Source organism: Pelophylax lessonae (genome assembly GCF_965119305.1).
Source record: "Pelophylax lessonae genome assembly, chromosome: 5".
NCBI classification, from domain to species: Eukaryota; Metazoa; Chordata; class Amphibia; order Anura; family Ranidae; genus Pelophylax; species Pelophylax lessonae.
This window is the reverse complement of record NC_138772.1, coordinates 333,323,455-333,350,432: the sequence shown is the minus strand read 5'-3', so window position 1 is coordinate 333,350,432 and position 26,978 is coordinate 333,323,455. Positions and strand designations below refer to the sequence as shown.

The following is a 26,978-nucleotide window of genomic DNA, read 5'->3' as shown; positions in this document are numbered from 1 at the left end:
GAGAATACATGCAAGGAGGCAACCCGGCCATCCTTTATGCGGAGTTCCAGACATTTTTTATTTTTTACAAATAACCCCCGTGACAGTCACCCCTCGTGCTTTAAAAAATTGGCAATCCTCAAAGTTGTGCTATTTTTGTTCTTTGTGCAGAATTATTTACTTACTGTTTTGCCCTGATTCACAATGCGCCCAACGTGACTGTGGGCATTTGAAGCCTGCTGGGACCCTCTTCGTGGATTGGGTGCATCATGTCTACCCAGCATGCACCTTCTGATCTTGTGCATATGCAGTGGCAACGAAGCGTGCCCCACTGTGTCAGCCAGGTTTCCATTCCCAATTGAAAAATGGTGCCTATGTCCGCATGACGTTATTTCTGGTTTTGAAATGCTAGTGATGCTAGCTGCAGGGGGATTCCCATTGACTCCTATGGTAGGATTGATGACACTACTATCCCAGGAGCCAATGGTAAAGCAGAAAGGACATATCTCGTAGGATGGAAGTACTGCTTTAAAAAAAATTAAAGTCAGCAGCTACAAATACTCCCGTCTAGAGATTCAGTGATGTCCTCAACAGGGCCAATTCTTCAATCGGCTTCGGATGCAGGCGCCAGCATCTCAAGTAAGGGAAACAGGCAGTGAACCCTTGCAGCTTCCTAGCTTCTTTCCTATTACAAATACGCATGTCGCAGCCCCTCTTGTGAATGGTCCGAGGGGGTAAAAGGTTCACATATATAAATAAAAAACTCTGGTCACACAAAGGTTAAAGAAACTGCAAAAGATAAAACAGGCCAGAAAATAAGCCCTGTGACCTACTGACATGTTTTCACAAAGGTTTGGGCTGTACACAACCTTACGCTGTGCTATCCTCAAAAATTAAAACAGAATGGACTTAAGAGAAATTAAGTGAACGGGAGACACCTGTTACAAAATAAAACTTTAATCTGTGCATGTCAGCAAAGTGGATGTGACACCAACTTGTAGAACACAATATGCTCAATGTTGAGCTCAGTCCGTATTTTGTTTTTTCTTTTTCTTTTGTTTATCCGTAGGTTTTGTCTTTTTGTTTATCTGTACTTTTCCTGCTTCTTCTGCGTCACTGTTCTCATCCTTGTCCTCAGGGACTTTCCTTCTCTTCTTGGTACATTCATCCTTCTCTGGAAATCAAATATTTATAGCAGAGTCAAACAAAAGCAGAATATTTTACAGAAATAAATTCCAGAGACACGTACTGCTCGTCGTCTTTCGATCTCTGGAAAATAATTAAACTTAAATGGCAAGCAAACCCTGCAGTAACTGATTCAGCAAGTACTGGTGTACAGGTGAGCGGAATGACTCTCCACATCTTTCACCTGTGCCCTTAACCTTCAATCCTCCAAAAGATCATGCTGGTCTGATTTATGCTAACCTATCCCCCCTTTCCTAATCTTTCCTCATTGTAGATATCGCCTCCAACCAGAAAAGAGGTTCTGAATATGGATTTCCTGCTGGTGAAATACTCTTTATTTCGCCAGCATGAAACGCTGAGTGTTTTGAAAAGGAAGAGGAGTAATTTCTATTTAAAAAGAACCAATGTTTTGGCCATGCTGTGCAAATGTAATAGGTTCACCCAACTTTCCCCTCTCCAGCTTCACATACAGGTATTAAAGAAAAAAAAAATACGTCCCATGGAAATGGTTTAATTTTTTTTTGTATATTTGCACAGGCAAACATTCGATCTTCATTCAAATAGTGCCAAGAGATGAAGATGATATAATTTATTGACACATACAATTTACATGATGGGTTCATTTTCATGATCTCAATTGCAGATCTGTCATATGGAAAAAGTATGCCCGCCATTTAGTGAAACCAGAATCCAATGTTCTAAATTAGGTGTCAATGATTAGAGCCTCCCTACGGAGTATGTTGGTAGAACCAGTCTTCTTTAACCACTTAAGCCCCGGAAGATTTTACCCCCATTCCGACCAGGGGGTATTTTGCGATTCGGCACTGCGTGACTTTAACGGAAAATTGCGCGGTCGTGCGATGCTGTACCTAAACGAATTTGGCGTCCTTTTTTTCCCCACAAACAGAGCTTTCTTTTGGTGGTATTTGGTCACCTGTGCGATTTTTTGATCACGCGCTATAAACAAAAAAAGAGCGTCAATTTTGCAAAAATAACATTATTTTTCACATTTTTTTTATATGAAATTCCCCCCCAAAAAAAATGTAAAAATCAAAATTTTTTAACATATTCGGCCAAAAAAAAAAAAAAAAAAAAAAAAAAAAAAAAATCGCAAAAAGCGTATTTTGATTGGTTTGCGCAAAAGTTATCGCGTTTACTAACAAAGGGAAAGATTTTTGTCATTTTTTTTTTAACGCGTAATGGCGGCGATCTGCGATTTTTTTGCGGTACTGCGACATTGCGGCGGACAGATCGGACCCTTGACTGACATTTTTGACACTTTTGGGGTTACCAGTGACATTTCTACAGTAATCAGTGCTATATATATGCACTGTTACTGTAAAAATACACTGGTAGTGAAGGGGTTAACTTTATTTGGGAGGGAGGGGCTGTGTGTGTCCCTAGGGGCGTGCTTTCTACTGTGATTGGCTGTGGCTTCAGCTGTAAGGACACTGATCAAAGGATCTACATAGTAGATCCATGTGATCAGTGTCTTTGCAGCGAGGAGAATGACAGGCAGCTTGTTTACACAAGCTGCCTGACATTCTCCCTCTCCCCCGCCGATCGCCGAGTGGCCGGCGGACATCGGGTCCGCTGGTCACACGCGCGGGGGGGGGGGGGGGGGGGGGTCCGTGACCGCCCGGGGGCGCGTGCTCGCTCCCTAGACCCTCACAAGCAAGCAACGTAGCCCTACGTTTGTTTGCCTGTGAGGGGCTGACCGCCGACGTAGATAGTCGTGCGGCGGTCGGCAAGTGGTTAAACCTCTGAAACCTAGGATCTGGGGTAGGGATGCACCGAATAATCGGCGGCCGAACATTATTCGGCCGAAAATAGAAAAAATAGCACTTTCGGTGTTCGGCCGAATAAGTCAAAAGGCCGAATAATTTTGTGCCGAATAATAGGGCTGAACGATAGTCGATATGATATTGACTATCGTTCTGTGGCTGTAGGCGATATTCATATCGCCGAGGTCACGATATTTACAGGGGGAAGGGACTCGGAGGAGGACAGGAGGACTCACAGACTTCCGTGTTAGGCAGGGGAAGCCGGGACACTTCAGCGGTGAGCATACATACATTACTCACTCGTGCACTGCAGCCCGCCCCACACATTCAGTGAGTCTTACTCTCCTCCCTAGTTTTTTCAATGGCACATTCAGGAAGCCAATCACGCCGTGATTAGCTGCACAGCGAACCAATCACGCGTGCCTGCACACCTGATTGGTTCCGCTGTGCCGCTACTCACAGCGTGATTGGCTTCCTGAATGTGCCATTGAAAAAACTAGGGAGGAGAGTAAGACTCACTGAATGTGTGGGGCGGGCTGCAGTGCACGAGTGAGTAATGTATGTATGCGGCTGTGCTCCTTTCCAGGCTCCTACTAGTCCACCTCCAGCCTCCTACTACTACCACTATGAGAGACTGCCTGTCACTGTATAATCTGATCGAGTCCACACTGACACTGACTGACTGTCACTGAGTAATTGATGTTACCACATTAACCCTGACCTGCCCAGTGCCCTGAATCTGCAATTAAAATTTACAAGGCTGCCTGCATGCTTCCTGATTTCCATTCCCAGCATCCTTCCCAATCCCTACAGTGTCACTAACATTAACCCTATGGTACAAGGCTGCAGTGTGCACTGAATCCCATTCCCTACAGTAACATTTAGGGAGAGAGACATGAGAGGACAAGAGAGAGAGAGTGAGAGAGAGTGAGAGGACAAGAGAGAGAGAGAGTGAGAGGACAAGAGAGAGAGAGAGAGAGAGAGAGACACGAGAGGACAAGAGAGAGGACAAAAAATTGGCAAAATAAATGGAAAAAATGCAAAACACCGCGTTCGGTATTCGGCCTTCGGCCAAACATTTTATTATTATTCGGCTTCGGCCAAGAATTTCATTTCGGTGCATCCCTAATCTGGGGTCATCATGCCAAGCTCAAAAGAGATCTCAGAAAGCAAGCCGACTGCCTAGGAGTCTGGCAGGGAATTTAAAAAAATTGCCAAATGATTTGACATCAATCATTTCACTGTAAGGAAAATAATCCTAAAAGTGGCATAGATTTTTAAACAACTGCTAACTTATCCAGGACTAGCCAGCCCAGCAAATTCAACACAGGTGCCAACCTATTATTGCTAAAAAGTCTTCAAGAACCCCACATTTTCATTGTGGGGCATTCAGGTAACTCTTGCGACACTGAAAGCGGTGTCAAGAATAAGCCTTTACTGTCCAAAAAAAAAAAAAAAACCTTACAGCAAGATTACAGTTTGCTATTGAACATAACGTGTATAGGCAAAGATGAAGCCCTCTGGACTAATGTGCTGAAGCCTGATTAGTCAGAGTAGATAGAGTGGTTTTGTCACAGTAACAGTAGACATTTGCTGCAAACCAAGGGTATTTCATGTGAAGACCCTTCTAATAACTGAGGCATGGTGGTGGAAATAATATGGCTTGGTGTTGCTTTGCTGGCCTCAGTGCCTGGGTAGGTTGCGATCATGGAGTCAATCATACAGTCAGAATCATATGAAAGTGTGCTTCATGAGAATGTAAGGCCATCCTTTGACAAGTTGAACCAGCAATAAATCTTTCAACTCGCTAATCATCCAAAATCACACAAACAAATTCACCAAGGAATGGCTCAAAATAAAGATTATAGACTGCCCTAGACAAAGCCTTGATTTAATTCCCACTGAAATTTTGAAACGGCAGTTAATTCAAGGAACTCCACAAACAAATTGCAACTGAAGGAATTTTGTATGGGGAACAGGCCAAAAATGTGTAATATCAGACTGGAGGGCAGTTATACAAAATGCTGCGGTAATGCTACAGTAATATCTGCTACCGGCAACACCAGCTTCTTAGGCCAAAGGCAAACTTAGTTTTTACATGTTATACCATTAAAATCTATTAACGTTTTTGTTGAATAAAAGGCAAATTATTCAAGTATATCACCTTTATCTGTAGGCACTGTTTGAATAAAAAGGTAATGCTTGCCTGCTCAAATGTGTTGAAGTCATAAAATTCAATGAGGTGTACATTATTTTTCACACATCCTTATCTTCCCTTTGCCTTCCCCAATGTATCATTTAGCTGCACAGAGCAAAATGTAGTACTCGGTATTCCCTTAGATTATGGGGAGTATGTGACCCACTCCCCTTTCTTATATACAGAATCTCACAAAAGTGAGTACACCCCTCACATTTTTGTAAATATTTTATTATATCTTTTCATGCGAGAAAACTGAAGAAATTATACCTTGCTACAATGTAAAGTAGTGAGTGTACAGCTTGTATAATAGTGTAAATTTGCTGTCCCCTAAAAATAACTCAACACACAGACAATGTCTAAACCGCTGGTAACAAAAGTGAGTACACCCCCAAGTGAAAATGTCCAAATTGGGCCCAATTAGCCATTTCCCTCCCTGGAGTCATGTGACTCATTGTGTTACAAGGTCTCAGGTGTGAATGGGGAGCAGGCGTGTTAAATTTGGTGTTATTTTCACGCACTCATACTGGTCACTGGAAGTTCAACATGGCACCTCATGGCAAAGAACTCTCCGAGGTTCTGGAAAAAAATTTTTGCTCTACATAAAGGATGAACAAAACTATAAAAAGATTGCCAAGACCCTGAAACTGAGCTGACGCACAGTGGCCAAGACCATACAGTGATTTAACAGGACAGGTTCCGCTCAGAACAGGCCACGCCATGGTCAACCAAAGGAGCTGAGTGCACGTGCTCAGCGTCATATCCAGAGGTTGCCTTTGGGAAATAGTCATATGAGTGCTGCCAGCCTTACTGCAGAGGTTGAAGGGGTGGGGGTCAGCCTGTCAGTGCTCAGACCATACGCCGCACACTGCATCAAATTGGTCTGCAATGCTGTCATCCCAGAAGGAAGCCTCTTCTAAAGATGATGCACAAGAAGGGCCGCAAACAGTTTGCTGAAGACAAACAGACTAAGGGCATGGATTACTGGAACTATGTCCTGTGGTCTGATGAGACCAAGATAAACCTATTTGGTTCAGATGGTGTCGTGTGGTGGGAGTGTCATGGTCTGGGGCTGCATGGGACCTGCCGTCACTGGGGAGCTACAGTTCATTGAGGGAACCATGAATGCCAACATGTACTGTGACATACTGAAGCAGAGCATCATCCCCTCCCTTCGGAGACTGGGCCGCAGGGCAGTATTCCAACATGATAATGACCCCAAAACACACCTCCAAGACAAACACTGCCTTGCTAAAGAAGCTGAGAGTAAAGATAATGGACTGGCCAAGCATTTCTCCAGACCTAAACCCTATTGAGCAGTGATGGGGAACCTTGGCACCCCAGATGTTTTGGAACTATATTTCCCATGATGCTCAAATACGCTGCAGAGTGCATGAGCATCATGGGAAATGTAGTTACAAAACATATGGTTTGCCATCACTGCTATAGAGCATCTGTGGGGCATCCTCAAATGGAAGGTGGAGGAGCGCAAGATCTCTAATGTCCACCAGCTTCATGATGTCGTTATGGAGGGGTGGAAGAGGACTCCAGTTGCAACCTCACTACTTTACATTGTAGAAAAGTGTAATTTCTTCAGTGTCGTCACATGAAAAAGGAATAAAAAAATATTTACAAAAATGTGAGGGGTGTACTCCCTTTTGTGGGATACTGTATATGACCGTGCTGGTGCTACGCAACGAACCTAGAGCTGTCATAAGTATTCAAGAGGTAGTTGTAGAGGGGCACGGGGCCTGGGTTTAAGGGGTATCTAAACAAGGCCCCCAAAAACAGTTGTCATTTAATTCTGCTTGTTGTACCAGTTGAACAGTAAGGACTTTGATTTCTAAGGATTTTGCATTTTGCGCTCTTTTTGACCTATTACACATGAAAGTATTCAGCACTGAGTCAAGTCACGAGGCTGATGCTTAAACAGGACTTCATCTCTTCATTTAGCTGCCAGGAGAAAAGTGACAGGGGATAGAAGGGGAGAACAGGCGGTCCCCAGGTTACAAGCAAGATAAGGTCTGTAGGTTTGTTAAAAAATTTACCTGTTACAACTTGAAAACAAATTCAACTTAGGTGTAGCTCCAGCCGAAGAAGTATAAACGTTTTTTGGATAGTATATGGAAGTGTTGACACCCCTGTAACATTTGTTTTGCTATCTGTGCCCCTGTTCAGAAGATTTCACCTCATTTTCTGTCCCTGTGACTATTGGATTTTGAAAATGTTGGATTGTTGTGGAAACAAGGATTGGTGATAAAGCTTCACTGGAGACACCCATTTCCCATGATATCTCTTACAGGAGTGAATTTCCTTTCCTAGGGGGAGATTTCCTCTCACTTCCTGTGGTCTCCCTCCGTTTGCAAGTACGAGTCATATGTAACCCCCGGGGACCACCTGTATCTAAGGTTTTGTAAAATTTGCCATCTTCTGCCCTCTCCCGATAGCCCCACAGTTATGATATTCTAGTGCTGCGTGGGCTAGTACGAGTAGCCTCAGTTGTCACAGGCACTGGTCAAAAGTGCTGACTATGCCCACCATTTCGGCCCCCCGCTCCATTTATAGAAGCCGTACTACTGGTTCTCACAAATTCAAAGCGCTCTATGAATACAGGCAGCAGACCACCCATCCTTCAGTGCTTTTCATTGTGGGACACAAAAGTAGGGCTTGCAAGAATGGAGCAGTGAAGTGGGTGAAAAGGGCAAGCATAATCAGTGCCTTTGACAAGTGCCTGTGACTGGTGAAGCTGCTCTTTTTAATCCCCACAGCACTGGAAAAAAATCACAGCTGGGGCAGTAGGGGTATCCAGGGGTCAGAGGGTGGGGTATTTAAAGGGAAACAGCAGCCACCAGCATAGGACATTCTTCATTCACAATTAAACCTATACGAGGCAAAGCAATCCTCACCAGCAGCGGTATGTGTGCTTGGTTTTTCTTGATTATCGACTTGTTCTGGAAGCCACACAGAAAGGCAGGTAAGTCTGGCTGATGTACTAACTTCACAAAGTAACACTGGTGCTGAATTTACCTAAAAACAAAAAATATAATTAGTCACCTTTTAACACAATTTTCATCACATGGAACGTAGGGTAGGTTTATGGAAATACAGTGGGTACGGAAAGTATTCAGACCCCCTTAAATTTTTCACTCCTTGTTATATTGCAGCCATTTGCTAAAATCATTTAAGTTCATTCTTCTTCCTCATGAATGTACACATAGCACCCCATACTGACAGAAAAACACAGAATTGTTGACATTGTTGCAGTCTTTCACACCTGGATTTGGGGATTCTCTGCCATTCCTCCTTGCAGATCCTCTCCAGTTCTGTCAGGTTGGATGGTAAACGTTGGTGGACAGCCATTTTTAGGTCTCTCCAGAGATGCTCAATTGGGTTTAAGTCAGGGCTCTGGCTGGGCCATTCAAGAACAGTCACGGAGTTGTTGTGAAGCCACTCCTTCGTTATTTTAGCTGTGTGCTTAGGGTCATTGTCTTGTTGGAAGGTAAACCTTCGGCCCAGTCTGAGGTCCAGAGCACTCTGGAGAAGGTTTTTGTCCTGGATATCCCTGTACTTGGCCGCATTCATCTTTCCCTCGATTGCAACCAGTCGTCCTGTCCCTGCAGCTGAAAAACACCCCCACAGCATGATGCTGCCACCACCATGCTTCACTGTTGGGACTGTATTGGACAGGTGATGAGCAGTGCCTGGTTTTCTCCACACATACCGCTTAGAATTAAGGCCAAAAAGTTCTATTTTGGTCTCATCAGACTAGAGAATCTTATTTCTCACCATCTTGGAGTCCTTCAGGTGTTTTTTTAGCAAACTCCATGCAGGCTTTCATGTGTCTTACACTGAGGAGAGGCTTCCGTCGGGCCACTCTGCCATAAAGCCCCGACTGGTGGAGGGCTGCAGTGATGGTTGACTTTCTACAACTTTCTCCCATCTCCTGACTGCATCTCTGGAGCTCAGCCACATTGATCTCTGGGTTCTTCTTTACCTCTCTCACCAAGGCTCTTCTCCCCCGATAGCCGGACGGCCAGCTCTAGGAAGGGTTCTGGTGGTCCCAAACGTCTTCCATTTGAGGATTATGGAGGCCACTGTGCTCTTAGGAACCTTAAGTGCAGCAGAAATCTTTTTGTAACCTTGGCCAGATCTGTGCCTTGCCACAATTCTGTCTCTGAGCTCTTCAGGCAGTTCCTTTGACCTCATGATTCTCATTTGCTCTGACATGCATTGTGATCTGGAAGGTCTTATATAGACAGGTGTGTGGCTTTCCTAATCAAGTCCAATCAGTATAATCAAACACAGCTGGACTCAAATGAAGGTGTAGAACCATCTCAAGGATGATCAGAAGAAATGGAAAGCACCTGAGTTAAATATATGAGTGTCACAGCAAAGGGTCTGAATACTTAGGACCATGTGATATTTCAGTTTTTCTTTTTTAATAAATCTGCAACAATGTCAACAATTCTGTGTTTTTCTGTCAGTATGGGGTGCTATGTGTACATTCATGAGGAAGAAGAATGAACCTAAATGATTTTAGCAAATGGCTGCAATATAACAAAGAGTGAAAAATTTAAGGGGGTCTGAATACTTTCCGTACCCACTGTACATTACATGTTTGCATAACACTTCCCTGGTTTATACTTACTACAACTGTGACTGGACAGGCATGCATATCCATTGCTCTCAGTTTTTAAAAGGATTTTTAACTTTCTAGAACCCTTATGCGTAGTAAAATGAGGCAATTTCCACCTTTCACATCCCCCCAACACAACAGTTCACCTCTATACTATGAAATGTCAAGCTTAGAGAAATCTATCCTCGGTGTTTGGTAAATGTAACTGCCTGAACCACTGGGCTTTTGCTGCTCAGGACACAAAAAAAAAAAAAAATAGTGCAATTTCAAATATTATGCAAGAATGCATTTAGATTAGGGCTTGGTTCACACTGCCACGACCTGGAAGTTGCGTGACTTACACTGCGAATTTACCAGGCGACTTCCTGGCGACTTGAGTACACCCGTCAACGAGAAAAAAAAAAAAACAAACAATGCATCTGCGCTGGAGATGCTCTAATAAGTTTGAGAAAGTTGGTTGGGAATACAGGTTTGCCCTCTCTCCTCACCAAGGCCCCCACCTCCAACTCTACACCACAGAAGAGGGCATGTTCTGTGGAAGGTAGTGCTCCAATTAGTTGCTTGTGTGAGCTGGCAGCACTGGTTGACTTCTTCTGCCCAAGGAGACTGTTCCATGTGACAGGCAATTTCACTGCTCTTATTTGCTTTTCCTAGGACTAGGAGGCATGGAGAGCAGGTGAAACTACATTGAACACTGACTAGACTGTTCAACAAATTTAGTTACTCAAAACTCACCTTTTGTAAATTTAGCTTCCACAGCTTAACATAGCCATCACTTGAAGAAGATGCAAGCACATGGGAGCCTTCATGTTTAAAAGAATACAGACTCTTTACCCTGGTACAAAGGAAAGACCATTAAATAAGAAAAACAACAAAAACTCACCAACGTAATAGTTTGACATAAACACAAGATCTACTGTAACTGAACAACAATCAGAATAGCAAAACGAAGGCTTAGAAATCCAACTAACCTTGTCTCATGGGCCTTAAATTCACACAGACACTTCTGAGATTCCACATCATAAATTCTAATGTGTTCCTCATCTCCTGCTACAACCAGCAGAACATCCTGTTGATTTACAATAGAAGACATCCATAAATTGTATTACACTTTAATATCAGTGCTGAAAGCCTTCTCCAATCAAAGAAAACATTTCAACAGTCCTATAATTAAACATTTACCCAATCTAAAATAATGAACGCCAAACACTGCAAATAAACAGGCTGCAGACTGACAATTTAAATTTATAGCGGAAAAGAATTTTCTAACAAGGAAGAAAGTAAATAGGAAAAATTCCAAAACATTCACTTCCTTTTTTTGAAAACTGGAGTAGTCAGAATCTGGAACAGCTCTGCACGGCAACCAATCAACTTCTCCATTTCATTTTCAAAGCTTAATGTCTAAGGCTCAGTTCACATTATGCAATTCGGATGCGTTTTTACCTGCATAACATGCGAATTGAACCCGCTTTCAATGGAGCTGGATCACACATGTCTGGGGGCAGCCACAGACCATTTCAAAAAGGGATCCTGTGCGATTCTGGATCCGGTTTAGGTGCGAATTTAAGTAAAAATTCACACCTGAATCGGTGAACAAAACTGCAGCAGACTCCAGACTGCAAACCAGTCAGACATGTTTTTTTTTAAATCAGCACATGGAACAGTACTCATTATCAATCCAAAGTATCCTTTGGCTACTGCTTTATTTGAAATCTTCCATCCTTCAATCCCCCTCCTACCCTTGTTCTTCAGATGCTGCGCGAGTTTATAAAGCCAAGGGACCGGTGACACCTCCTCCATTCATAGAAGCTGTACTATAGCTTCCATGAATGGAGGAGGTAGACCTTTGATCTCTTCCCTCCATTCATAAACAGCTTTTAAGTTATGGCTCTATGGATTTAAAAAAAAAAAAAAAAAAGGTTTGGCTAAAACTTAGGCTTTAACTGAACAAGCTGAAAATAAAAGCAGACTGATTGCTATGCACAGCTGCTCCTCATTCAATCTGCCCCAGTTTTGACAAATGCCCCCCCCCCCACCCCCACTGCCTTTTGATAACAGAAAGTCATACCTATTGATTTAAAAGGAGGGGGAAGTAGTATCAGCGATCAATAAAAACATAGGGAAACTTGGTCTTTAGGAGAAGCACAAAAGCATTTAGGCCCAGTTCACACCATATAAGGTAATCTGAGCTCACAGTACCCTGCATTTTGATGGCCGCAAATGCATCCCCATAAGCTAGATGCGCAAGAATGCCATTAGTTATTAATGGCATCTGTGCAGGTCTGTGGAGGACAGCACGTTTCCATGCAGTATGGAAAAATGTGTACTTCCTGACCTGCAACGGGTGTGAACCAACTCCTAAACCGAAGGTGTATTTTTTGTATTTCGTTTTGCCTACATCATTTTGATAGAACAGAGAAGCGAGTTAAATGAAGGTGACAGAGACACAAAACATTTGGGTAAAACCGTCACATCTGCATAGTAAATATTTATTGCATCATTTTCAAAATAGACAAAAAATGGCAACAGTTTCAAGCAGTATACACAGGTCTTCTCCTAGCGTCACTGACAACCATTCCTCCCCAGCTGCATCAAAACACCAACCTCCACTGGAAACTATCTCCTTCCAGCAACCTCCGAATCCCCCACCTCGCCGAGCCACTGTATTGTATCCCCCCCCTGAGCCGCTAGATTATACGCCCCCCAAAGAATGATAGCCACAAGCGATAATGCCATGTACAATCCGGCAGGCTGTTTGTACTCAAGGTGATCAACTTGGTACATTTAGCCTTCTCATACAGGGTTTGAATCACAGCCGTTTCCTACTGAGCCAGTTAGTTGAGATTGGAACAGTCTACGGCCAGCTTAAACTCCACTGTTGCACATCAGACTCATTAAAACAGCTACACTATATTACCAAAAGCATTGGGACGCCTGCCTTTACTCGCACATGAACTTTAATGGCATCCCAGTCTTAGTCTGTAGGGTTCAATATTGAGTTGGCCCACCTTTTGCAGCTATAACAGCTTCAACTCTTCTGGTAAAGGCTGTGCACAAAGTTTAGGAGTGAGTCTATGGGAATGTTTGACCATTCTTTTGGAGGGGCATTTGTGAGGTCAGGGCCACTGATGTGGACGAGAAGGTCTGGCTTACAGTCTCTGCTCTAATTCCTCCCAAAGGTGTTCTATTGGGTGGAGGTCAGGACTCTGTGCAGGCCAGTCAAGTTCCTCCACCCCAAACCCGCTCATTCATGTCTTTATAGACCTTGCTTTGTGCACTGGTCCAAATCATTTAGTGGAGGGGGGATTATGGTGAGGGGTTGTTTTTCAGGGGTTGAGCTTGGCCCCTTAGTTCCAGTGAAGGGAACTCTTAAGGCATCAGCATACCAAGACATTTTGTACAATTTTATGCTGCCAATTTTGTGGGAACAGTTTGGGGATGGCCCCCTCCTGTTCCAACATGACTGCTCCAGTGCACAAAGCATGAAGACATGGGATGGGCGAGTTTGGGGTCAGCCTTACAAGTCAGTCTCTTCATTTATTTTCGGTCTGTAACAAGGACTAGGTCTGCAGCATGACCTGCTCCTGATCAGGAACTCTTTCTATGGAACAATGTGTTCACCCAGCAGGTCTTTGAAAGGTTCATGGACACGACATACCATTTATAGAGATCAGACCTCTGTTATAAGAGCAATACATAATAACAAAGCAGTATTTTTTAACTACACTACAGGGCTAGGAATACAAAGACTTGTTGCCAGGATGTGTTACGATCTAATTTACACTGCCTGTAAAATACCCAAAACTGCACTTGGATCCATCATGATATCCTGTTGTTTACAAAGGTGGACATATTTACAACCCTTGATTCTGTTTGTGTTATACAAGTATTTGGACGCGCTGTGCTAAAAAAAGAAAAAATTTCCATTTGATGTTTCCAGATGAGACATTGCATGTGTCTGCAGCTATATACTCATTTTATATTGTAAAAAAAAAAAACAAAAAAAAAAAAAAAAAAAAAAACACAATACTGTAATTCAACACTGACTACAAGTTACACAATACTGAAAGAAATTTGTGTGAATATTCTGGGAAAAAAAAAAAATGTATAATCAGACTCCTAATATAAAATGTAACCAATCCAACTAATGTAGCTGTAACTCAATGCAAGTATGTCAAAATAAATATATACATTATATTGAAAAGACATTGATTTTAAAAATAGTTGTCAACTATTTTCATAATCAATTAGTTGGTCACCCGATTAGTAGGCCTGCATACAGATTGCATTACAGTATTTGTTTAAATATCTGGAAATACAATGAAGCACACATACAGCCCAGTACACCATTCATACAGTGCCTTGCGAAAGTATTCGACCCCCCTTGAACTTTGACCTTTTGCCACATTTCAGGCTTCAAACAAAGATATAAAACTGTAATTTTTTGTGAAGAATCAACAACAAGTGTGACAATCATGAAGTGGAACGAAATTTATTGGATATTTCAAACTTTAATAAAAAACTGAAAAATCGGGCGTGCAAAATTATTCAGCACCCTTAATTTAATACTTTGTAGCGCCACCTTTTGCTGCGATTACAGCTGTAAGTCGCTTGGGGTATGTGTCTATCAGTTTTGCACATCGAGAGACTGAAATTTTTGCCCATTCCTCCTTGCAAAACAGCTTGAGCTCAGTGAGGTTGGATGGAGAGCGTTTGTGAACAACAGTTTTCAGTTCTTTCCACAGATTCTCGATTGGATTCAGGTCTGGACTTTGACTTGGCCATTCTAACACCTGGATATTATTTGTGAACCATTCCATTGTAGATTTTGCTTTATGTTTTGGATCATTGTCTTGTTGGAAGACAAATCTCCGTCCCAGTCTCAGGTCTTTTGCAGACTCCATCAGGTTTTCTTCCAGAATGGTCCTGTATTTGGCTCCATCCATCTTCCCATCAATTTTAACCATCTTCCCTGTCCCTGCTGAAGAAAAGCAGGCCCAAACCATGATGCTGCCACCACCATATTTGACAGTGAGGATGGTGTGTTCAGGGTGATGAGCTGTGTTGCTTTTACGCCAAACATAACGTTTTGCATTGTTGCCAAAAAGTTTGATTTTGGTTTCATCTGACCAGAGCACCTTCTTCCACATGTTTGGTGAGTCCCCCAGGTGGCTTGTGGCAAACTTTAGACGACACTTTTTATGGATATCTTTAAGAAATGGCTTTCTTGCCACTCTTCCATAAAGGCCAAATTTGTGCAGTATACGACTGATTGTTGTCCTATGGACAGAGTCTCCCACCTCAGCTGTAGATCTCTGCATTTCATCCAGAGTGATCATGGGCCTCTTGGCTGCATCTCTGATCAGTCCTCTCCTTGTATGAGCTGAAAGTTTAGTCCTCTCCTTGTATGAGCTGAAAGTTTAGAGGGACGGCCAGGTCTTCGTAGATATGCAGTGTTCTGATACTCCTTCCATTTCAATATTATCGCTTGCACAGTGCTCCTTGGGATGTTTAAAGCTTGGGAAATCTTTTTGTATCCGGCTTTAAACTTCTCCACAACTGTATCCCGGACCTGCCTGGTGTTCCTTGTTCTTCATAATGCTCTCTGCGCTTTAAACGGACCTCTGAGACTATCACAGTGCAGGTGCATTTATACGGAGACTTAATTACACACAGCTGGATTCTATTTATCATCATTAGTCATTTAGGTCAAGGTTGGATCATTCAGAGATCCTCACTGAATTTCTGGAGAGAGTTTGCTGCACTGAAAGTAAAGGGGCTGAATAATTTTGCACGCCCATTTTTTCAGTTTTTTTATTTGTTAAAGTTTGAAATATCCAATAAATTTCGTTCCACTTCATGACTGTGTCCCACTTGTTGATTCTTCACAAAAAAATACAGTTTTCTATCTTTATGTTTGAAGCCTGAAATGTGGCAAAAGGTCGCAAAGTTCAAGGGGGCCGAATACTTTCGCAAGGCACTGTACATGTCAGAAGACCCTGCAGCACATACAGCTCAGTACACCATACATGTCAGTAAGTGCCTGAGAACTTGTGAATGTGTGAGGAGCAGTGCCTCATAGGAAATGTAGTCCTGGGCAGGAATTGAGTGGTCCTAAAAAGGTAGAAGTTTTTTTTACCTTGCTATAGGGCACTCTATACTATAATTTGCAGTTTGCTATTGGGGCACTCTAAAGGCAGGAGGAGCCAGAAGAATTGGTGGGGGGACCCCAGAAGAGGAGAATCAGGGCTGATCTGTGCAAAACCATTGCACAGAGCCAGTAAGTAAAACATTTTTGGTGTTTGTTGATCTGCCCAACAACAAAGAGGCCAGAAAAAAAACCAAATGATGCAAAACGCAAATCGTAGCAAAATGCACAGCAAAAAGCACTGCAGAAACAGATCAAAAGCAAACTGCACAGGGGTGAACAGAGCCTTATGCTGCCCATACACATTGATTTGCATATACCATATGCATTAGCGTATAACACGCACCTCAATTTTAGGAGAGAAATTTCAGGCAAAAAGCTTACATTTAAAATAAGCAGCTTTGAACTCAGAACGTTTTTTTATTTAAAATGACATCTCACCAGTGTCCAGCAATGCAGCCTCACCAGCGCCATTGACACTATCTCCTTGACACTATCCAAATCAATTTAAAAAGGCCAGGAAGCAGTGCCGAGAGCAGAAGGGGGCGGGCCGGGCCAAGGAGAAGGGAGGACGAGCTATCGCTGTCATCGAAAGTCCTGGCGCCTATGATAGACATCACACGTCTGGGGATAGGAGACGGGACTTCCTATGACAGCTTGTCCTTCCTTCTCCTCGGCCCGGCCCGCCCCCTTCTGCCTCTCGGCGCTGCTTCCTGGTCTTTTTTTTTTATATATCGGCGTATAACACGCACTGTTGTTTCTTCCTCCGTTTTTAGGAGGAAAAAGTGTGTTATACGCCAATTAAAACGGTATATATATATATATATATATATATATATATATATATATATATATATATATATATATATATATATATATTTATTTTATTTATTTTATTTTTTTTCCCCCACATATGAAAAATCTTTGTACATTTGCTGAATGAAAAAGAGTGTCGTTTAAAATCTTTACTTGCTTTTAACATGGTTTTAAAGTGAATGTCATTTCTGAATGAAAATCAAATACACTGTCTGAAAATTCCTTTGACCAAGAAGTTTTCTATTCAAAAACCACAGTCCATTTGACCCCACCAACCATTAGAAAATTGAAATAAAAGTTTTTAAAATGAAAATGTTTTTTTGAAAAAAGACATTGTTTTTATATCGCCAGCATAAGTGACAGAAGGCGCAGGTAGCTTTTATCAGGCCAACTGCCTATGACAAGGGAGTCTGTCATATATCCATATATTACAGTTCTGTCAGAAAATCGTCAAAAAAGTGTCTTAATTTTTTTTTTCTTTACATAAAATGTTTTTTTTTTAATCTCTGAGTCTGATGATATTTGCCAGATTGAACCTCTAATAGTATATACAGTATATATCTTCTGTCTGTTGTTCTCAGAGTGGATTAGAGATTTTGCTCCCTAACCATATAGTTGGTTATTTAGATTTACCACTGCATATATTTAGGAAAAATTACCTTTTTCTTAAAACTTTACATATTAACTAAATTATATACCACACTTTTTTTTTTTTTTTTTAAGGTTATTATCCAAATAATCAAAATAATAATTGGCCAACTAATCAAATTATAAAAATAATCGTTAGTTGTAGCCCTAATATATTATATATATATATATATATATATATATATATATATATATATATATATATATATATATATATATAAAATCTGCATAGCTGTCTATCCAGTGAAACTGCATATACAATGGGTATAGAAAAAAAAAATTTACCCCCTTTTAAAATAATCACATTTTGTTACTTTGCAGCCTGCAATTAAGACCAACACGGTTTATGTTTTATCCAGCTGTATTTACTAGTGAAACCTATAACATCCAATCTGCAGCTCTGAAATTTTCTGAAAATTCAATGCAATATGGCTACCTGGGGGTGTTCTGTACACAGACGCTACCGGAGAAAACACTGCGTTTTAGCCTACAAGTGATAAGGAATCAGTTGGGGGATAAAACCCTGAAATATGGAGTTTAGATGTATATCCCAATTTAGGGGAATCAATTTAGGACTTTACTTACTGTAATAAATCGCACAGAAGAGATCCTCTTGGAATTGCTGATTGTGCCAATAATTGAAGCGGTTTCAAGTTTGAACACATCCACTTTGTTCTGTACAACTACTATATATTTTTCTCCACTGGGGGACCACTGAACTATATGTGCATCTGTAAGCAAGGAATTAGATTGATACATCATGGGATCTTAAAAATATAGAACAGAATTTTAAATATGTCAACTTACTTTGCTTTATATTTTTGATAAATGCAGATCGACCTTCAACAAGGTTCCAGGTCCTAACAAAGAAATGAAAAAAAAAAAGATTTTGCCCATGTAAGTCACTTATAAAAATGATAGACTATGCTGAATAGCAAAATTTGGCAGTCAGCCCATTGATCTAACCAAAGAGTCCAAAACACACAAGGAAATCGATTCATAAATCTGGTCATATCACCTAAATGAAAAGCAGCCTTATGTAATCAATATTAAACAATGTGTTGCAATTCATGTACAGTAAAACCTTAGATTGCAAGCCAATTCGTTCAGGATTAGTTTTGTTCATCTCTAGTCCACATTATTGCCCACCTGTTGCTTTCTTCATTTAACCCTTTCCCTGCTAGGCCCTGAAATAAACCTTAAACCTCAGGTGGCCAGACTGTTTTTGCTATTTTTCACTTACAGTTTTCAGAGTTTGTAAAAGACACCCCAAACTATAAATTTTCAGAAAGCATAAGACTAGAAGGTAGACTAAAAAGCTGGTGTTACTGATTTTGTAGGTCCTGTCATAGTTGTGCAAATGTTTATCGAATACAATATTTCCAATAAAGATTTAGATTCAGGCCTCATTCACATGGCCACAAAGGCCATACAGCATCAAGGAGAAACGTTTTTCTAAACCTGGGAGTCACAAGCGCTTTGTGTACAACCATGGTCAGCAGCCTGTACAAGCCAATGAAAAGCTGACAGAAGCCATGGCGGTACGCAGGCAACTGCACATCTGACCGGTATAGATGAGCGGTCTAGTTTGTATCCAGAATGTGTGGTCATGAGTAAAGCTGCAGTGTCTGCCAATCTGTCATTGATTCATACAGGCTGCTTTACATGGCTGTAAGCAAACACCTGTGACTCCTGGGTACAGAAATAGCGTGTTTGTGTGTGAATAAGGTCTGGGCTTATTCACACAGGTGATGTGGCCAGTACAGCGTGATAGCATGGTTTAGGCAGCTGCAGCCGCTGGGAGTGTGTGCACAGGTAGCCTATGTTACTGTACAGGGATGTAGCAGCTGTACAGACACAGTCACAGGTCCAAATTTGACAGGCACATTCACCCGCAAACAAAGGCAGGGCAACCATTAAAGCCTTTTTTTTTTTTTTTAAATAAACATGTTACACTTACCTGCTCTGTGCAGTGGTTTGCACAGAGCAGCCTATGTCGTCCTCTTCTTGGGTCCCATGCTAGTGCTCCTGGTTCTTACCTCCTGCCAGGTGCCCCCACAGCAAGCATCTTGTTGTGGGGGCAACCAAACAGAACGCACTCCCGACTTGCGGCTGTGTGTCTATTCACGCACACAGCCGTTGCTCGGGTCCGCCCCCCTCCATCACCCGATTGGCCCACTGGCTGTGACTGACAGCAGTGGGAGCCAATAGCTCCTGCTGCTGCCAAAAGCCAATCAGGAGCAGGAGTCCACGGAGAAGCAAGGCTCTCATGGACATCGCTGGTTTGAAAGGGGGCCTTAGGTAAGTATCAGGAGGTTTTTTTTTCTTTTTAAAGTGGTTGTAAAGGCACAGGGTTGTTTTTTTTTTTTTTGTTTTGTTTTTTAAAAAAACCTTGTGCCTTTACAACCACTTGAACTATGTCATATTAACCAACAATATCGGCACACAACAGCACTTACAGGTGCCTGCACCTAAGGTCCCTCTTCAATGTCTGCACCTGGGTACACAGAGTGCACCGGACCCCACTTCGCACTGGCCACTAAGGCTACACATCATAGTAAGGAGTTTCAGTTCTGTGGCTAAAAAGAACTAAAAGCAGACACAGCCAGGCAGCAAGCATTTGCATAAGAACGCCAACAATGGCAACTTCCATACTCCTCTCTGTACATGTATTTAACATCTTCCCAGCATGTTACCTGTGCCAGGAGGGCATCAATTAAATTCCTTTCAGTTTCAGGCTTCAGAGATCACTTTGGTCTCCTGGAGACCACTGTACAGTCCAGCTGGACACCCTGTCTGACTGATCTGTAGCCACTCTGAGTGGTGACAGATCATGTGATCAACAGGATTAACAAATCATGGGGGGGGGGGGGGGGGATTTACTACTGGTGCAATTGTGCATAGAAACCAATCTGCGTTTAGATTTTATTGCCAAGGTGAACAGTTACTATGTGCACTAGTTTTAGTAAATCTCCCCCACGGTGATCAAAGGTATGTGCGTGCCCAGCACATAATGCTTAATGCTATCCTAGACCAAAAAAAAGAAAAAAGCATTTAACCCTTGCATTAACAGGGGATAGCCCCACTGGAAAGGTAACAAACTTCCCTGTAGCACAGCTTTAAATTGGTTACTATGCACAGCTGCTCAAAATCCTGGCTTTTCTAGACCCATCATCCCAGGAAGCCGTAGGGTGTTTTCTACATTAAGTCTTTAGATTGAAAATTTTTAACTTAATTTGGAGCACACAGAATCTGGCACAACTGTGTATAGTAACCAATCAACTTCCAGGTTTTTTTTACTATGAAAAACCATAGTATAACAGCCAAAAAAAAAAAATGAGCAAGTGCCTTATTTTCAAAGAGACAACCAACTCAGACTTTTAAAGAACAGCAAATACTAGAAGATTTTTATCAAGTTAATCTGTTTCAAGTAGTTATGCAAAAAAAAAAAAATAAATAAAAACAGCAAAACATTAATTCAATATGTTGGTGATCAGAGAGAAACTTTGTAAGATTACAGCTTTTTCACATAAAACAACACTGTAACAGCTATACCTTAAAGTCTTGTCTGTCCCCACGGACAACGCTATTTTCCCAGAAGGATGGATTGAAAGAGACAGGACTTGACCTCTGTAGAAAGATCAAACAAAAGTTTTCACTTGACTCAGCACTTTATCTCCTGCTATGGCCATTTTGATAACTTCCCACTCTCCTTGTTGGATTTGACACTAGAATAATGTTCCCTTTATTAGAACAGATAAGTCAGAATGTTGTGTTTTATTAATGCCATTAATTTTGTAGCTTACATAGTATTTTATAATACTTCAAAGTAAACAATGTTTATAGTAAAAATTTAGTAAACATGGTGGGGACCAGTTGCAAAAACTTGTATCACACAGGGGACTTTTTGTCCCCCTGTGTGATGTAAAGTTTTAATGAGAAAAATATCAGTGCGATGTTTGGATCAGAAATTAAAATGTCTCCATTTGGCTACCACACTCTTCTAGTGTATGTGTGCATCTCTGCCCTGACACTGTGCGTGCTCTCCATTTGATGTGAGCTTTATAGTAGTATTAAACCCTCAGTAAATTTTAGCTCAATGCATTGAGCACAATAAAAAAGGAGCAACCCTAAAACAAAACCTGGGGGCAGCAGTTACAGGACCATCCTTAACTGAAACACAGGCAAGGATTAACTCTTTCGCTGCACCAAAGTAGGTCATACATCCGAGGAAGCAGTAGGGATGATTACACGCACTCCAGCCTCGCTGCAGCTGAGCTACCTGCTGGGCTAACAACAAAAGAAAGGAGCATGCATACCACACACGTGATGCAACTGCGTACCATCTTATTTGAGGTCATACAACCCATTTCTTTTTTTGAAAACAGTGAGTTTTATTGAAAGTTTGGTACAATACAAAAATAAAATATACACTGAAATTTTTTCCTTGTTCTCATTTTGCAAAAGGTACAAAAAATTAACCAATAGAGCATAGGAAAACTGTACATACAACCCATTTATATTTGAAAGAAAGGCAGAGGAGAGGCAGGGATGGATAACCTGAACACATCACTTACTTATGTGCTTTAAAAGTCTGTTGACACTCCCACTTCTTAGTATTCCACACACAAATCAATCCATCTTCAGCTCCACTTAACAGATGTGTATTGCCATAGAACTCCAAACATGTAACGGTGCCTGAATAAACAATATAAAACTGGTTAAAGGGAACCTGTTAGTGTGGCCATTACCTGGAACAGCTATGACTCTTATTTAGTGGTGCAGGAAACCATTGCCCAACTCCTGTTCTCCACTCCAAGTTGTGCTAAATCTGGAACAGGCATGTACGATACTGCAGTGAGCAAAAAAAAAAAAAAACACTACAAGAGTTGGGCACTGGCAACCTCTGCTGTGATGGATATAAGCAGCCCTGACGGGTATTTGCCATGTGAGAGAATGAATTTTAAAATGCAAAATATTTTAAGAGTAGTAATTCTTTTAACACCAAGTTCTCTTAAATGATATGCAGTCTGCGTTTGTATCTATGCGCCCTTTATGCAAGTAGTGGCACATACCTGTATACAGCTGCCCAAAACCTTTTCATGTCTATGAGTGGCTGTACACAGCTCCAGGGTCCCCTGGGCACCAAAGTATGTCAAAGTGTTAATGCTGTAGGAAGGAACACGCTGTGTGTAAGAGCCCTATGAGCGTAGCAACTATAGCATTAACAAAATACTGAGCATCCGACAATGTGCTTTACACATACATACTCCAAATCGTGTGCCTGTCAAATGAATTTTCCGTAGCCTCTTGTTAAATACTTGTGCAGATATCGGCTATCTTTGCAAAGTTGTTTTTCCTGTATGCTGTTGAGCTCATTGTGCACCCTCTTGCAGACTGTAAAAGAGGGAAAGCTCCCACGTGCACATATTATACATGCAAGAAGAACATCCCAAGGGGAAAAGAGGCAATTCTGCCATGCAGTTCTGACAATGCTTACTAATTGGTATTGTAAATGGATTTAGTCTTCAGATTGTACATGCCCTGTGTTCTATGTTTATTGCTCTGTGTCTTCTCAGGCTGCAGGTGATCCATTTGCATGTTGTGTGTGTTCTGTTAATAGTTTGACAGTGCGTGTGTTCTGACTGTACAGTCAGAGTACTCCAGTGGGGCCCAGCATAAGGGACAGAGATGCGTCTGCACTGAAAAAATCTAGCTAGCAGAACCAGGGAGGAAAAGCAATGAGCAGGAGAGCAAATAAGAAGGTATTTGTTTATTTGTGACAGGAAACTGGAGGATCTTATCTCTCTTTATGTTGTACCAGATGTTTCAAGCACTAAAGCAGCTGGTAGTCCTATATGGTCTGCATCCTTAGTACAATCTGATTGTAAAATCGTTTTGCATCTACTACCAACTAGATAGTGAAAGGGCTTGTCTGACTGAATACAAATTGAATGCAATGTTTAGGTGGGTAATCAGAATAGATAGTTTTGATAAATCTTTAGAAGACTGTCATACTGCTTAATCATGATGTGTTATGTATGGCCATAAATGGGCAGATCTAACAGAACTAGTCAATCCCAGAGAAGCCTATATAAATGTACTGATTTCCTAGCAACCCACAGAGCAGTGCTCAGGTTCCATAAACGGTGCAGGGGAATCAAAGTGCTGTAGAAAATATGATTTTTTTTCTTTTTTTTTAAGCAAACAATCTTTCCCTTAGAATCTACAAAGGTTAGTGTAATACATCTTGCGCTCTCCCTCCATCGAATCTACAAAACCCCACTTTATTCTGTTCCTCTCTAAATGTACTGGTTATCTTCCACCAAATAATTACACACCTCTTCTCACCCTATAATACAGCTTCTCTGAGAAATCCTAAGAGTCGTAAAAAAAAAAAAAAAAAAAAAAAAAAAAAAAAGAAGAAGTAATGAAAACCCAAACATACAATCCCATTTACACAATACTATACCCGCAGTTTATCCAGAGGAAGGCGAAAAAACCCCAGCAAAGCATGATCCAATTTGCTACAGCAGGGGAAAAAAATTCCTTCCTGATCCCCCGAGAGGCAATGTGATATTCCCTGGATCAACTTTACCTCTAAATATTAGTACCTGCTTATATTAAGTCCACCCAGGAAAGAATCCAGGCCCTTTTTTTAAAACAATCTACTGAGGTGGCCAGAACCACCTCTGGAGGGAGTCTATTCCACATTTTCACAGCTCTTACAGTGAAGAAACCTTTCCGTATTTGGAGACGAAATCGGTTTTCCTCTAGACGTAAAGAGTGCCCCCAAGTCCTCTGTGTTGACCTTAAAGTGAATTCAACACCAAGTTCACTATATGGACCCCTTATGTATTTATACATGTTGATCATATCCCCCTTAATCTCCTCTTCTCAAGAGAGAATAAAATCATTTCCTCTAATCTTTTCTCATAGCTGAGCTCCTCCATGCCCCTTATCAGTTTGGTTGCCCTTCTCTGCACTTTCTCCAGGTGTCCGATATCCTTTTTAATAACTGGTGCCCAAAATTGAAGAGCATATTCCAGATGAGGTCTTACGAATAATTTGTACAGGGGCAAAATGATATCTCTCTCTCTGGAGTCCATGTCTCTCTTAATACAAGAAAGGACTTTGCTTGCTTTGGAAACCGCAGCTTGGCATTGCGTGCCATTATACCAGAACACCCAGATCCTTCTCCACTATGGATTCCCCCAGTTCTTCTTTTAAGGTGTTCAACCACTTTCTTGCATATTTTCACAGTAAAAGTTTATGTGTATCCTACACAGTTCACGTCATATCCAGTCTATTTCTGGCGTTATCTCATGGTACATACCGTTGTGGTGTAGCAAAGCTCCATGCTCCACCTTTTTCTTCATATCATAAATTTGAATGGTTTCATCTTTGCTTCCAGAGGCAACAAATCTTTTATTCACAGCAACCACAGATAGGGAAGCAGTGTGAGCATGGTTTGTGAAGTCAGCAGTGGCCGTCCATTGCTAAAAGGCAGAAAAGAACATTGTAAACGAATAATTAGTATAGACAAAGGCACCATACTACAGCCAATAAGTCACAGTGCTTTAGTACCATAAAACCACAGCTATAAAATAACAAAATTGACAATTTCTGTCACACATTTCACAGAGCCTGCCTACTAAACTACAGAGGTGCAGAGAAGTTCTGCAGGAAGTTGAGGAAAGAGATGGCCAGCAGACAGAGAACTCATAACATGAAAGGAAAATTTGCAAAAAAGCCTATATTGTATTGTCAAACAGAACTTTTGCTTTTATTGCAATGTTGATGTTATCAAATGAAAGGCTATGATGTGACCATAGAGCTCCTTTAATGACATTTTTTTAAAGTGTTTAGGCACACTTTAAGCCCCACGGCTCTCTTGTCCTTGGAGGACTTCAGCCCTGTGACTGGTGTTCTTTGGACACAGCTAACCACAGGTCAAGGAAAGTGGACAATCACAGCAGTCCTTTACCATGTGATTAGCTGTGTCCAAACACATGTAAACAAAAGGCATTCCTTTCCTCACACACTTTCACTGTGTGTGGAAAGGAGAGACGATAAATCGGCAAGGTTGACAGGGCACATTTACACTTATCAGGGCACCAATCATCAGTGCCGCCTATCAGTGCCTCCTCATCAGGGCAGCAAATCAGTGCCCATTAGTGCAGCCTCACCAGTGCCACCTATCAGTGCAGCCCAAGAGTGCCCACCAGTGCAGTCTCATTAGCACACGCACAACAGTGAGGAAACATTTTTTTGCAAACTTTTGTAACAGAGACTAAGAAAAACTTTTTTTTTCCATTTGTTTAGGAAAAAAAAAAAACTCACACTTGAGCGCCCTTTCGTGGACTTGGGACTGCAAAGTCACTTTCAGGTCGCACCTAAATAACACCAAAAGAAAGCTCTCTGTTTTAAAAAAATTGATTCAAATTTTCATATGGGTAGTGTCACATTACACTGTCACAACTGTCATTCAAAATAGGATAGCTCTGAATGCTGAATATTGGCCTGGGCAGGAAAGGGGTGAAGGTGCTAGGTATTGAAGTGGTTAAACAATGTTTACAAAATCTGACACTAGGGAAGATGAGGGTCTTGTCTGAAGCTTACAATCCTACCAGATGTCAGAGGTAAGAATGCCTTGAGCTTAAGGCGGAGTTCCACCCTAAAATATAACTTCCGTCCATCTTCTTGCTCCGGGTCACCTGAAAAACAAATGGATAATCGCAATTTTTATTTTTTTTACTTACCTTGTTTAGAAGATAATATACTTACCTTACTTCCTCTTCCTCCCTCGGCGGCCACGGCGATTCGTCACTTCCTGGCTTGCAATGATTCCTGGGAGCTGAACGTCATCGCTCCCAGGAATCAATGCGACTGCACCGGCCCCGACGTCAGTTCCGGTGTAGGCGCCGTCATACCTTGCTAAACAGCTTCTGGGCATGCCCAGAAGGTGTGGAGGGATGACGCTGCAGCCCCGGAAGTGATGGCGGGGCCGGTGCAGGGCATTCTGGGAGAAGAGGACGCAGAAGAGGATCGCGCTGGCTTCAGCTGCCCACACCTGAGATGGCAGCGCTGGACAATACATTTTCAAGGTAAGTATTTCTTCTAAAAGGTAAGTGCAACCCGGGACAGATCAGAGGCCAGCCATTGTGGAATGTACTAGCCCTGACTGTCCTGGGGGTATTTTTTTGGGTTTTAGGTGGAACTCTGCTTTAAGCTACACTATAGAAAGCCCTAGGTGAGGCAATAAAGCACAGCAGCATGCTCGCCATTACAACATAGTGATAGAGCAGAACAATGATTACAAGTGTGAATTCTCAGTAAGTAGATCACTGGCCATGCCGGCTGCAATCCCATAACGATTCGTATGCCTAGTATATAAGAACAAGCCCCTGTCCATGCTGTCCGCATACCTCTGATGCTGGCTGTACTTGGTAACCGAACAGTATTTGCTCATAGCAGCCGCACACAATCTCTATCCGATCCTCCATGCTGAACACACCGGAAACACGTGTAGACAAAACACAGCTTGCCGACCCTTCCGGGGTCCTCCAGTAGCAGGTTAGGCGT

The 26,978-nt window shown here is 41.8% G+C and overlaps 1 protein-coding gene across 1 annotated transcript; it reads right to left on the bottom strand.

Annotated features, from left to right (window-relative positions):
• Nucleotides 1-850: 850 nt before the first annotated feature.
• On the bottom strand, nucleotides 851-26,978 carry PAK1IP1 (PAK1 interacting protein 1). Its single transcript, XM_082259314.1, has 10 exons — nucleotides 26,822-26,978; nucleotides 24,730-24,892; nucleotides 21,971-22,091; nucleotides 20,949-21,023; nucleotides 18,201-18,253; nucleotides 17,979-18,124; nucleotides 10,753-10,850; nucleotides 10,517-10,616; nucleotides 8,052-8,172; nucleotides 851-1,153 (listed from the first exon to the last, which is right to left on the bottom strand). The coding sequence occupies exons 1-10, from the start codon at nucleotides 26,897-26,899 to the stop codon at nucleotides 1,005-1,007; spliced, it is 1,104 nt and encodes a 367-aa protein (XP_082115440.1). The 5' UTR covers nucleotides 26,900-26,978; the 3' UTR covers nucleotides 851-1,004.